The sequence below is a fragment of the Colletes gigas genome, unplaced genomic scaffold, assembly GCF_013123115.1.
Source record: "Colletes gigas isolate AHSC1104 unplaced genomic scaffold, ASM1312311v1 Colletes_gigas_Sc00012, whole genome shotgun sequence".
NCBI classification, from domain to species: Eukaryota; Metazoa; Arthropoda; class Insecta; order Hymenoptera; family Colletidae; genus Colletes; species Colletes gigas.
In genome coordinates, this window is record NW_025106641.1 from 9,198,218 (window position 1) to 9,211,987 (window position 13,770).

General features: G+C 39.3%; 1 protein-coding gene across 1 annotated transcript in view; it reads left to right on the forward strand.

The window, feature by feature from the left end:
- Positions 1-10,951, forward strand: part of LOC122398819 (protein patched) — a 52,052-nt gene extending 41,101 nt beyond the window's left edge. The window contains exons 7-11 of the mRNA XM_043399039.1: positions 6,264-6,671; positions 7,405-9,243; positions 9,802-10,290; positions 10,514-10,637; positions 10,806-10,951. Of these exons, the coding sequence (XP_043254974.1) occupies positions 6,264-6,671; positions 7,405-9,243; positions 9,802-10,290; positions 10,514-10,637; positions 10,806-10,951 (3,006 nt within the window). The remainder of the gene's footprint in view (positions 1-6,263; positions 6,672-7,404; positions 9,244-9,801; positions 10,291-10,513; positions 10,638-10,805) is intronic.
- The last annotated feature ends 2,819 nt before the right edge of the window (positions 10,952-13,770 follow it).

Genomic DNA, 13,770 nt, shown 5'->3' on the forward strand with positions numbered 1-13,770 from the left:
TGGATGCGTGCGTGAGGTCATTCGCGCGCAAAAATGGGTCAAAATCGCCCCTCCAATTTTACGTTTCGAGAGTCATTTCGAAAATTATCCTATGCGTACGTTTATATACAATTTGGAAAACGTTTCACGATTGTTTTTGTGAACTATCGTTGCCGTAATTAGCATTTTTATTTGATCGATTCTTCTTAACCTTTTCAACGACCTCACGGTGGCCGCCATATTGGAAGCGTGCGTGAGGTCATTCGCGCGCAAAAATGGGTCAAAATCGCCCCACAAATTTTACTTTTCGAGAGTTATTTCGAAAATTATCCTTGTCGTAAGTTTATTCACGAAATTTGGAAAACGTTTCAGGATTGTTTCTGCGAACTATCGTTGCTGTAATTAGCATTTTTATTTCCTAACCCTTTCAACGACCTCACGGTGGCCGCCATATTGGAAGCATGCGTCAAAAATGGGTAAAAATCGCTCCATAGATTTTGCTTTTCGAGAACTATTTCGAAAACCTGAACCTCTTCTTTGTCGTGAATTTATTTATGAAATTTGAAAAAAGGCGATCGAACAAAAATTACCAAAATTTTATTCTTCACATTTGATCGTTTGGTGTGAAATATCGTTGCTTTTATTAGCATTTTTATTGTAACCTTTCGAGGTCGAGGGATTTTATCGCTCGAAAACGGGAATCGTTGAGATTCGAACGGTTTTCTGCCCACGAACGAGTTGTTTTCGACAAAATCCGTGAACAAGATATCGCGGGGGATAACGATACAGCGAATCGACAGTTTGGACACGCGATGATCGTGGTGGGTGGGCTCAGAAGTTACACGTAGCCCGCGTTGGTATGCGGGTGTCGCGCCGCGACTGTATCGGGAATTAAAGGATGTCCGTGTGTCGCGAACGGAATCGCATTAAACGTGAATTCCTCGCGAGGAATCGGTGAAAAATTTCGAACGTCGTCGGGGCATAATTGTCTACGGTAATTGCACGCAAAAAAAGAGAAAAAGTTAATCGCGGACTCGCATTCCCCGCTCATTTTTGCCACCGATTCGTTCGTAATTTCCACGAAACGCGTTCACATTCTTGAATAACGCCCTCGAAATTTTGAAAATCAAATTATTGAACTTACTCTACGCGAAATACCAAAGTTTTATCGTAATTAGGTGTTTGGAGACTTTCGAGCAGCAATGCACACTCGTCCTCCAATTTCTGCGACCGTGACTCGGTTATTTGCTTAATTATTATGCAACGCCCGACGATTTAATCGCTGGTAATTAATACCACCTCGTTAGTATGCGATCAACCACCGCCGTATCTCGTAGTTTTGCACTTCCCATTATTCGTCGTTCCCTCGTCCCCGGCGATTTTCACGAAATTTGTTAAAACCCCTCCGTCCCCACGATGTAATTAATTGGTAATTATCGAGCACTTACGTAATTGCTACCGGTTGCTCGACGATCCTTAGACGAAAGGTATGATATGCAGCCTGTCCGCGGCGGAGAAATTTAACGTCCACTTCGGTGAAGTGGATGTCCGCTGTCGAGGGAAATTTAACGAATAACCAAAGACTGACACTGAAATTGCTCTTGCAAATGTCCACGATTGATTGCATTAGCAAAGAACAATTTTCCATAAACGTTCATTCGTTCTGGACAGTTTCGAAATGCATAAACGTTTTATTGGAAACATCATTTGATGTATTTAAATCATCACTGTGACCAGTACTAGGACATGTTAAGTGAATGAAAACTATTTTATAATTTATAATTTTTATTTATAATTTTTAATTTTTATTTATAATTTTTAATGATAAATTATTGATAATAATTAATGATTATTTATAATTTTTAATGATAAATTATTGATAATAATTAATGATTATTTATAATTTTTATTTTATCTAAAAATGAAAGGACAGACAATTATGGAACTCAAAATTCAAGTTTTAAGACCCGGTTTAAAAAACACTCATACATTAAAATGTAGTTTTTCATTTAATTAGGATATATATTTATATCGTAAACACTCATACATTAAAATGCAGTTTTTCATTTAATTAGGATATATATTTATATCGTAAACACTCATACATTAAAATGCAGTTTTTCATTTAATTAGGATATATATTTATATCGTAAACACTCATACATTAAAATGCAGTTTTTCATTTAATTAGGATATATATTTATATCGTAAACACTCATACATTAAAATGCAGTTTTTCATTTAATTAGGATATATATATTTATATCGTTACAAATTCAAAATAAATTGCTAATAAATAGTATTTGTGATCTACTATTAATTCGAAAGAATAATGTTATTTCACAAGAGGTAAAAAATGTTATAGACAACTCTTGTTGCATTCCTGATTAAAACCAAAGATCGTTGCACCTATTTTTATGGTATGTTTTGTATGTTTTGGATTTGATAAAGTCTCGTGCAGAGGAGTCTAAAGAGCATAACTCCGATGATGTAGGTAGCCTGGGCCAAGGTCCGTGGCTTCCACATGCGATCCATCGATTTGGAAATCGTCCATTCAGATAGTCCTGAACGATTTTAGCATAATAACAGGGGGCACCATCGTGTTGAAAGACGACGGTGCTAACAATCCTATCCTCGTTCAACCGAGGCCCAAGGAATTGCTGCACGTATTGTCCTGTCTGTTCGCCCCGCCTTATGAAATCTCCTAAACTTTTCTCCGATTTCATTACATTTTTACCAAAAAGATTTTACTCTAAATTCGAGACGTTCAATTAAATAAATTTAAATAGGATCATGCAATTTAACGCTAGAACTACCGGAAGTGGTCCAAATGATTTCTAATTTCTAATAAAAATTGTAAAATATTCGTTGAAAACATTTATCCATTTATTCCATTGCATTGTACATTTCCTCGAGTATCTATTTAATTTCTTTGGTACAAATAAATACGCTAAAATTGTCGATAGTTCTGGTGTTAAAATTATCTGAATTCGAAGTGTTGATCTCTTCGAGGATACTGACCCCTATGTTTATGTCTAATATTTACATTATTTTGAATATTACATCATAGTTAGATTTTTCAATGATGTCAGAAAATTGATGGACATTGTGGGTGAATGTTAACTTGCAATTTTGTTTATTAGGACAAAATAAGATTATATGGAATACAGTTTATTCACGGCCTCTTTTTTGTTTCGTTTAATAAATTCGACGAAAGTTTAAGCATTTTATCGAAACTTTTGTGAGTTGGTGTCGTCGTGGAAAACTATTCCACAGCAGCCAAGGTACGATATTCGATTTCGGTGGGTCAGTAACCGACTATCTACGGATCTTCGGTGCGTGGCCGAGACTAGAAGCCCGCGTCAAGTCACGTTAGGAATTCTTTTGCCCGTCGAAAGAATAATTCTGGATAGAATGAAGGCTCGGAATGGGCGTTCCTTCGTGCCCCGTGAAATGATAAAAACGCGATCGTAAGTGAGACACGGGCATAGGGTGGCCCTGGGGTGTTGCGGACCTCACAGCGAGATTTTATGGGTACCTATAAAAGGAGCATACCAGTCAGGACTTTAAACGATCGCCGTCTAGTTGCTTGGACCTTGTCCAATGGTTCCCTATATCATGCCAAGATAAATAACGCGGACAGGACGAACCGTGGAGATGCTTATCCCCTGTAACGAATGTATTGTGACGGCTGCACAGTTCACAATTCGTTAGCGATCATTCGACCGGACTCGTAAAGACAATATTTTAAACAACGTCGCGCGGTTTTACGTACAAGTCGGTCCCCAAGTAATCCGCGAGAATTCGTTCATCGTTTTGCATCCGTTAATAAATCTCGCGAACTTTTCTAACCGGTAAATTATCGCGCCATTCAGCCATCGAGGAATCGATCATTGAACGTAACGTAGTGTTTGCGAACTCAACGAGACAGGATGCCTTTGATTGCTAGACGTTGGATACTGATTGGTGGTTGCAACCATTACGAAAGGCGTTTATGGGCATAATATGTGCGTACATTTACGCGAATAGAATTATGCTGTTGGAGTACTAGTTTAAATTAATATATGATTTCTAACTCTCGCACGATGCCTGGACGCAAATGTTATACTCGGAGGGAGGGGAAAATTTGTCTACGACCTACATAGCTTGATCGATAGATTAGACGACCGGCGAACGATAGATCCAGATTCGAATCTCGGTCAAGTAATTTCAATGGCCGTTTCTCTTTACTGCGATCGGAATTCAATTTCGCTGACGTGACTTCTTTCTGTTTAACCCTTGGAAGACTTCTGAAGAATTTAGATGGAGATTTAGGGGACAAGACCCAAAGATTTTCATTTTTTTCAAGATGGAGTTTACGAAAAAATAGTTTTCTATTTAAATTATTCACAATTTTCTTTTCGTGCCCCCTACTTTGAAAAATACTACTCTACATAGCATATATTAGAGCCTTATAAATTCAATCTCGATTTCTTAAATAATTTTCTATTTTAATTATTCACATTTTTCTATGCAAACATTTTTTTCTGTCGTGCCCCCTACTTTGAGAAATATCTACATTGGTCAACCAAGACGAAAGCATACATTAGAGGATTACAAATTTTTTTGAAAATTCGAATATCGATGTTCTACTATAATTGTTAATTATACTAGAGCTTTGATCTCGATTTTTATAATAATTGCCTATTTAAATTATTGACATTTTTCTACGCAAACAATATTATTTTCATGCCCCCTACTTTGAAAACCACTACTCTACATAGCATATATTAGAGCCTTATAAATTCAATCTCGATTTCTTAAATAATTTTTTATTTTAATTATCCACATTTTTCTATGCAAACATTTTTTTTTGTCGTGCCCCCTACTTTGAAAAATATCTACATTGGTCAACCAAGACGAAAGCATACATTAGAGGATTACAAATTTTTTTGAAAATTCGAATATCGATGTTCTACTATAATTGTTAATTATACTAGAGCTTTGATCTCGATTTTTATAATAATTGCCTATTTAAATTATTGACATTTTTCTACGCAAACAATATTATTTTCATGCCCCCTGCTTTGAAAACCACTACTCTACATATAATATATTAGAGCCTTATAAATTCAATCACGATTTCTTAAATAATTTTCTATTTTAATTATTCACATTTTTCTATGCAAACATTTTTTTTTGTCGTGCCCCCTACTTTGAGAAATATCTGCATTGGTCAACCAAGACGAACGCATACATTAGAGGATTACAAATTTTTTTGAAAATTCGAATATCGATGCTCTGTAATTGTTAATTCTACACGACCTTCGATCTCGATTTTTAAAATAATTGCCTATTTAAATTATCCACATTTTTCTATGCAAACAATATTATTTTCGTGCCCCCTACTTTGAAAACCACTACTCTACATAGCATAAATTAGAGCCTTATAAATTCAATCTCGATTTCTTAAATAATTTTCTATTTTAATTATTCACATTTTTCTATGCAAATATTTTTTAACATCGTGCCCCCTACTTTGAGATAGATCTACATTGGTTAACCAAGACGAACGCATACATTAGAGGATTACAAATTTTTTTGAAAATTCGAATATCGATGCTCTATAATTGTTAATTCTACACGACCTTCGATCTCGATTTTTAAAATAATTTCGTATTTAAATTATTCACATTTTTCTACACAAACAATATTATTTTCGTGCCCTCTACTGTAAAAAACACTAATCTACATAGCATAGATTAGAGAGCATAGCTTAGGGGCTTACAAATTTTTTTTGAATTTGAATATGGATGCTCTACTATAATTGTTAATTACACTCGAGCTTTGATCTCGATTTTTAAAATAATTGCGTATTTAAATTATTCACATTTCTCTATGCAAACAATATTATTTTTGTGCCCCCTACTTTAAGAAATACCTACATTGATCGACCAAGACGGAAGCATACATCAGAGGTTTACAAATTTTTTTGGAATTCGAATATCGATGCACTATAATTGTTACGCGCGTTTCGATCTCGATTTTTAAAATAATTGCCTATTTAAATTATTGACATTTTTCTACACAAACAATATTATTTTCGTGCCCCCTACTTTGAAACCCACTAATCTACATAAAATAGTTTAGAGAGCATAGATCGAGGGTTTACAAATTTTTGTTTTTAATTTGAATATGGATGCTCTATTATAATTGTTAATTATGCTCGAGCTTCGATCTCGATTTTTACGGTATTGGTAGTATTTTCGACGCAGGCGCTTACATCAGACGATCTCTTTTATCAGGTACCAGACATAGGAGCCGAATTAACGGGCGGCTGTTATGGTTTCGCCGCGAAATATATGCATTGGCCCGAGGAGCTGCTCGTTGGCGGTGCTAAGCACAATAAGACCGGTCACTTGACCCGCGCAGCTGCACTCCAGACTGTTGTGCAGCTAATGGGAGAGCGAGAGCTTTACGATTTCTTCGCCGGCACCTACAAGGTACACCATATCGACTGGTCCCAGGAGAAGGCGTCTCAGGTGCTCGAGATCTGGCAGCGGGCGTTCAGCAATCAGGTGAAAAAGCATCTGGAGGCGAACGGCTCCGCGCCGTACAATTTGTACGCGTTCAGCACGACAACAATGAACGACATACTTGGAAAGTACAGCGAGGTGTCCATCATGAAGATCGCCATTGGGTGCGCACTGATGGTTAGTAAAAAGTTCCTGGGAACGTTGCACGCGGTTTGCTGAATCGAAATGACGGCCATGCAAATTACAAGCATTGCTCTTTCTGACGTTTCGAGTTCAACGCAAAAAGCAACATATGCACTGCTTTGAACGATTAGAGAATCAGAAAGGTCTTTTGGACAGTCGAGGAAATAGATTTTCTAATTATTTTTAGCAGTGTCTATTAATTTCTTTTTTATTGTCATCTGTGATGCTGCATCATAAGCTTAAATTGAATGATAGATGTCCAATAATTCAGCAAACATATTTAATTTTCTAAGCACTTATACTCAAATTTGATAAGAATCTTGTAACATATGTGCTGCTTCAAATGATTAGATCATGTTTTTTGAAAGGTTGAAGAAAAATATTTTGTTGAATTTTGCGCTTGTACAGGAATATTCTCCAATTATTTTTAGCAGTGTCTGTTAATTTCTTTTTAATTGTCAATAGAAATATTTGTATTGTAAACTAACACTGCTAATGTTACTTGTATCAAAGGGGTCGAAATTACTTGTTTCAAGCCAGAGATACAGTATGTGATGCATCAGAAGCTTAAATTGAATGATAGGTGTCCTATAATCTAACTGAAACCTCACCCACTTCATAAAAACATTAATATGTTTCCATTAAAAATAATTTTTATTATACATGACCTACTCTTAAGGTGAAAGGAAACTACTATAAAAATTTTGAAAATAAATCTCCGTTGCAGCTACTGTACGCCGGCGTGGTGCTTCTTCGATGGAAGGATCCAGTGCGTTCCCAAGCTGGTGTGGGTATAGCGGGCGTGATGTTGATCTGCGCGACGGTGGCAGCTGGTTTGGGGTTCTGCGCCCTACTGGGTATCCCCTTCAACGCGGCTACCACTCAGATAGTCCCGTTCCTGGCACTCGGGCTCGGTGTGCACGACATGTTCCTGCTGACGCACACGTACGCCGAGCTGTCGGTGAACGAGGTGCCCAGCGGTGAACAGACGGGGGTGGTTCTCAAGAGGACCGGCCTCTCCGTTCTCCTGGCAGGTATCTGCAACGTCTCGGCGTTCTTCGCGGCGGCGCTGATCCCGATCCCGGCGCTGCGCGTGTTCTGCCTGCAAGCTGGCGTCCTGTTGCTGTTCAATCTGGCCGCGATGCTGCTGGTGTTCCCGGCCATGGTCAGCCTGGACCTGAGGAGACGTCGTTCGGGACGCTCGGACATATTCTGCTGCTGTTTGCCGTCGAACGCCAGCAGGAACAAGTACGCGAACAGGACGAGCAACGGCACCGCGAAGCAGACGGTGACCAGGGCGATACCGCCGGAGCGTCGCGAGACCTGCACGCAGATACTGACGTCGCAGAACGCGCAGAACGAGTCCTGGGTGGGCGGGAACATCGACGTGGACACGGAGAAGCAGTGCAACGAGGTGGACACCCTGACGGGATGCAGCCAGGACGACTGCCTGAGCTTCTCGTTGACTCAGCTGGCCGCGAGGCACTACGCGCCGTTCGTCACCAGGCCAGCGACCAAGGTCTTCGGTATGATGATACTGATCGCGGTTTTAGCCGGAAGCGTCTGGCAAGCCATCAAGGTCAACGACGGCCTGGAGTTGACCGACCTGGTGCCGCAGAACTCCAACGAGCACGCGTTCCTCGCTGCGCAGTCGAAGCATTTCGGGTTCTACAACATGTACGCGGTGACCGGTGGCGATTTCGAGTACCCGAACAATCAGAAGCTGCTGTACGAGTACCACGAGGCGTACATGAGGATAAAGAACGTGATCAAGAACGACAACGGCGGTCTGCCGGAGTTTTGGCTGAGTTTGTTCAGGGACTGGCTGAGGGGGCTGCAGATCGCATTCGATAAGGACTACGGGAACGGCTGCATCACGCAGGAAAGGTGGTACAAGAACGCCAGCGACGAGGCGATCCTGGCTTACAAGCTGCTGGTGCAGACCGGCCACGTTGATAATCCCATCGATAAGTCGCTGGTTACTCAGGTCAGGCTGGTGGACTCCGAGGGTATCATCAATCCTCGAGCGTTTTACAATTATTTGAGCGCATGGGTGTCCAACGACGTGCTGGCCTACGGTGCCTCGCAGGCGAACCTGAGGCCGGAGCCGCGACAGTGGATCTACACCAACGATCACGAGCTCAAGATACCGAAGAGCAATCCGCTGACCTACGCCCAGATGCCGTTCTACTTGCACAAGCTAGCCAACACGCAGGAGATCACCGAGCTGATCGATAGCGTGAGGAAGCTGTGCAGGAGGTTCGAGGAACGGGGACTGCCGAACTTCCCATCCGGCATACCGTTCCTGTTTTGGGAACAGTACATGGACCTGAGGAGCTGCCTGGGCATCGCTTTGTTGGCTGCACTGGCGGCCAGCGTCGCCGTAGTCGGTATACTGTTGCTGAACCTCTGGGCGGCTCTGTTGGTCGGCTCTTCCCTCGCCGCTGTCGTGCTACAACTTCTTGGAATTATGGGCCTCTCCGACATCAAACTGAGCGCCGTTCCAGCCGTTCTCTTGGTTGTCAGCGTCGGGATCGCCGTGCACTTTACGGTGCATATTTGTCTGGTGGGTATAAAGGACGCGGACTAACGACCACGACATGGCCCGAACGAGCGCTTCTTTTTTAACTGGACCGGTCTCAACTTGTACAGACCAGTGAGCATAAGCCGTATCTGTTCATTGTGTGGTGAAATGTTATACTAAATAGTCGGGATTCCAACGACTTCTAGAAGCTCTAAGAATTCATGTCGTTTCTTGGATTTCCTTTTTCAAATTGTTTGTCGATTCTTCAATCTCTCTTTCAAGTCTGCAATGTATAAGAATTAAGAAACAATATTCACATTAATTGTATTTAATTTTACCACAGAAACATGTTTAAATTAGTGTAGTAAGTAGTAGTAGCAATAGCAATAGTAGTTGTCTCATAACAGTCTTTTTTTCTTTTAATTATAATAGCTGCAAATGCTGTTAATAGTCTATAATCTTTGTTGTACCTATCGATATCTTCAATTTGAATCCAGTTCCATTGAAAAAGTGCTCCCACGGACCGTCGACTAAGTCACGAATTTAATCATCCAACGCATCATCCAATGCAGTCTGTTTATAGTTTCCTTATCATTGCAGAGCTTCATCACCAGTATCGGGAGCAGGGATCGAAGGATTCGTTTAGCTCTGGAGCACATGTACGCGCCAGTAATACACGGGGCGGTGACAACATTGCTGGCCATTGTCATGTTAGCCTTCTCCGAGTTCGACTTCATCGTTCGATACTTTTTCCTAGTGTTGATCTGTCTGATCGGCATTGGGCTGGTGAACGGGCTGTTCTTCTTTCCCATTTTGCTGTCTTTGATTGGCCCGTCGCCGGAAGTGATACCCAACGATCATCCGGATCGTATTTCAACGCCGACGCCGCCCGCCTCGCCGATCGTCAGAAGATCGAAGCCGCCAACGCCACCCAGAAGATCCTACAAAATTGATAACGCCAGGCTGCACGCCGAGCCTTCTCTGACGACGATTACCGAGGAACCCAATTCCTGGCACAGCACGCAAGAGTCTTGTATCATCGTTCAACCGGAGTTGAAGGTTGAGACAACGTCCACGTGCGGTAATCAGGTACGCTGCGAACCGAACAAACAAGATCCGAAGAAAGCTTTACTCCTCTTCGTTATTTTCATGGAATAAAATTTTCTTTTTGTATTGAGAGTGTCTTGATATCATCTGCTACACGCTTCCTATCTTTAACCGCTTTACGCTCGAATCGTACGTTAACTTGTTCAACCTGTACTCGAAATTCACGAAGCATGATTAACGCGTGTGATTTTGTTTTGACTAACAGAACTGTAGCGGATCAGATACAAGTGGGTCTAGTCGAATGTCACCAGTGACGTCAACATCTCATATCACAACTAAGGTCACTGCGACGGCTAATATAAAGGTCGAAGTCCATACACCGTTGACCAGTGAGTATCCACTCCGATGTCGAAAATCAATTACTCTTATCGTGCAATTAAAAGAACTGCGCAGACAGTAACATCACAGGATCAACTTAGAAATTCAAAGAGTCCTGAAACACGTGGTGTACTATGGTTCTTTTTTTGCTATGTACTGATTTCTGTGTGATATTATTGTAGGTACAGTGGATCGCAGCGAGAAATGCAGGCACACGACTTCCAGTAGCCGAAGGAGCTCGCGCTGCAGTGCGAACGTTAATGCTGGGGAGTCTTCCGGTTCCGGTTCTGAGCCGGATTCAGACTCTAACCCACACAAACACTAATGGCAAGTACCGGGGGGACCGGCAGCTGCTGCTCAAGTACCATGCAAAGCGGGAACATACAGAAGGCTGACTAGGATAGATTTATAGCTCTTTTCCTCTTTCCTTTAGTAACTTATAGCGATGTGCGGATACCCAAATTTTATAAATACCAACAGCTCTGTTCGAGGTAGGTTCGCATCAAGTTTAAATACTCAACTATTTCATCACATTCAGTGTCTTACATATCGAATATACAAAACAAGAATCTACAGAACTGAGAAAAATTTTAATGGGAGATTCTGGGGGCCAAAATAAGACGAAAATCAAGAATACCAATTTGTCGATCGAGGCTTCGTTGAACAGTTATTAACGTTCAAAGTTCCGCCTGTAGAACCACTATCGCGCGTGCGCAGTTGCTCGAAGATTGCCGCGTTCTACAGGCGGAACTTCAAACGTTGATAACTTTTTAACGAAGCCTCCATTAACAAATTGGTACTCTTGATTTTCGTCTTATTTTGACCTCCGGAATCTCCCATTAAAATTTTTCCCCGATTAAAAGAAATTTGCGAACGAATCTTGAATAGCGCGTGAAACTAAAGTTCCCTAAGAAATGCCAACGATCAGAGTTTATCGGAGTACTCTCGCATCGCTGAGAACGCAACGTGCTTATTTTGAATTTTAAAAACAAAAGTATTATGTATACTCAGAAAAATATTTCTTTATGCTCACTCACCGAACGAACGCGTGCAGTGAACGTTGTATATAAATGTTCTCAAAGACGCATTTATATTACCTATCATACATTCAACTCAAAGTACGAATGGAGCGTGTGTGCCTCATTTCCCTATTCCTACCGTATTGAATGTATGATAATTATTGGGATAAATGATAACGTGCGATATTTTTAATGAAACGACTTAAGAGCACGTCAAAGAAGATGCTTTACTATGCTCTGTGGTATACGACAGTTTCCATGAAACTATAAGGATATTATTTAGCAAAGTAGAAAAAATTTAATTATCCGTTCTATGTCTGTTGATAATACGGCGGCGAAAATTATGAAACGCAAAGTGATCCGGACGTTTGTATAATATTTTCTAGCGGTTTTGTCGTGCGGTCCGTTAAACGAAATAAATATATGGGTATTAACATTTGTTCGAAATGTTAAGTTTATCGAATGTGCGAGACTTTATCGAGATGTTTTCTTCTAGAAAATACGAATAGCATTGTACGCATAATGTGTGCACTGAGGTTTCCGCGGACGATGAAGCGTCATGTTTTTGGGTGAATAAAATGCATTTAGTGAACCATTTGTACCTATTTTGGGTACTTGGATGGCTGAAGATTTTCAGATTACGTTTACGTAATGCTGTTAGAGATTAACTTCTTCTAATTTAGAAGTAATTACGAAAATGTAGACTTTTAACGACATTTTTTGTAATGACTACAATGTGGTGCCTTGAGAAAAAGAGTATAAAAATTTTTGAATAACTACTATTTATTATATGCTAACAGTAACATGCAGTGTGTATATGACTCGAGCGATATTGAATCTAAAATCTATTTATTATTTATTTTATATCTTCACTTTGATATCACGACTATTTAAAGCGATACGTTTTGTACAATGCCTATTTCATATAATAATTTGTAAAAAAATACTTAATTATTTATGTCACGCTATATAATATTTTTATAGAAAATCGTTACTTAATTTAATAAAGTTAAGTCAATCTATCTTGACACGTACCTCTAATGTAAAAAGGTGTAATATATTATTCCACAACTAATATCTACGAGTATATTTTGATAAGTATGACGCAGAAATAATGTACAATAAGAGAAATATTTTTATGTAAAGTCAATTTGTAAACATAACGAACGCAGACACGGTACTTAACATGTTAAACGCCCACGTGTCCCGTAAATGGTGAATTTATTTTAATAACGTTTTTTACTTCATGCAATTTGCAAAGTTTATAAACAAAATTCAATCCTTTTTCCTTAACCACATTAATTTTTATAAAATATCGACAGCGATTGATTACTGTAAACTTTAACTGTTGTACAAAATCACAGATGGCGTTTAACATGTTAATAAAAAAGTTGCTCTATAATAGGTGTGGAATTTTTATACAAAAAGTATATTAAAAAACGAATAGTCAATGTACCTCCACTGTACATGCCAAATTTTATTATGTATTATCTGATTATACCAATTTCGATAAAAAAAATTCGTATGCCCTCTAAACGTAACTCGAAACACAAAGCCAGTAATTTTTCCTGATGCTAGGTTTCAGCGGGAGGTGTAAAAAATTACGTTACTATTACCTTTAATATTGTAGAAGCTAATTATTTTTATGTACTGAATATAGAAGCAATTAATTGTATGATTTATAATATTCATTTGTACATAAATATAATGATGATATTGTAATAATTTGAAGTATATGTTATTTTTCTTTTCAATTTCCTCGTTGCTCTCAAATCGTAATAAAAAAAAACATTATTAAAAATTTTGTTTACGATAATACACGTTTTAAGACTCCCTGATCGTATTTTAACTATTGGAAAAAAAGAAACTCTTTTTACTATTCCTATGTATGACCGTACATATGTATACAATTATTAGTGAGCTTCTGTATTTCTGTAGAAAGAATATTTCGTTATTTTATTGTCATTGTGGTAATTGGGTTATGTGTACCTCCATAGGCCAAAAAGTAGAAATGCCTGAGCAGTCGAGAATGTCGAGATTTGAAATCGTATGCCATTGTGGCATCGGATTTCAGTTGTTTCGATAACGAAAAGAAAAGGCTCATTTTTGTCTTCTCTCTCGATTT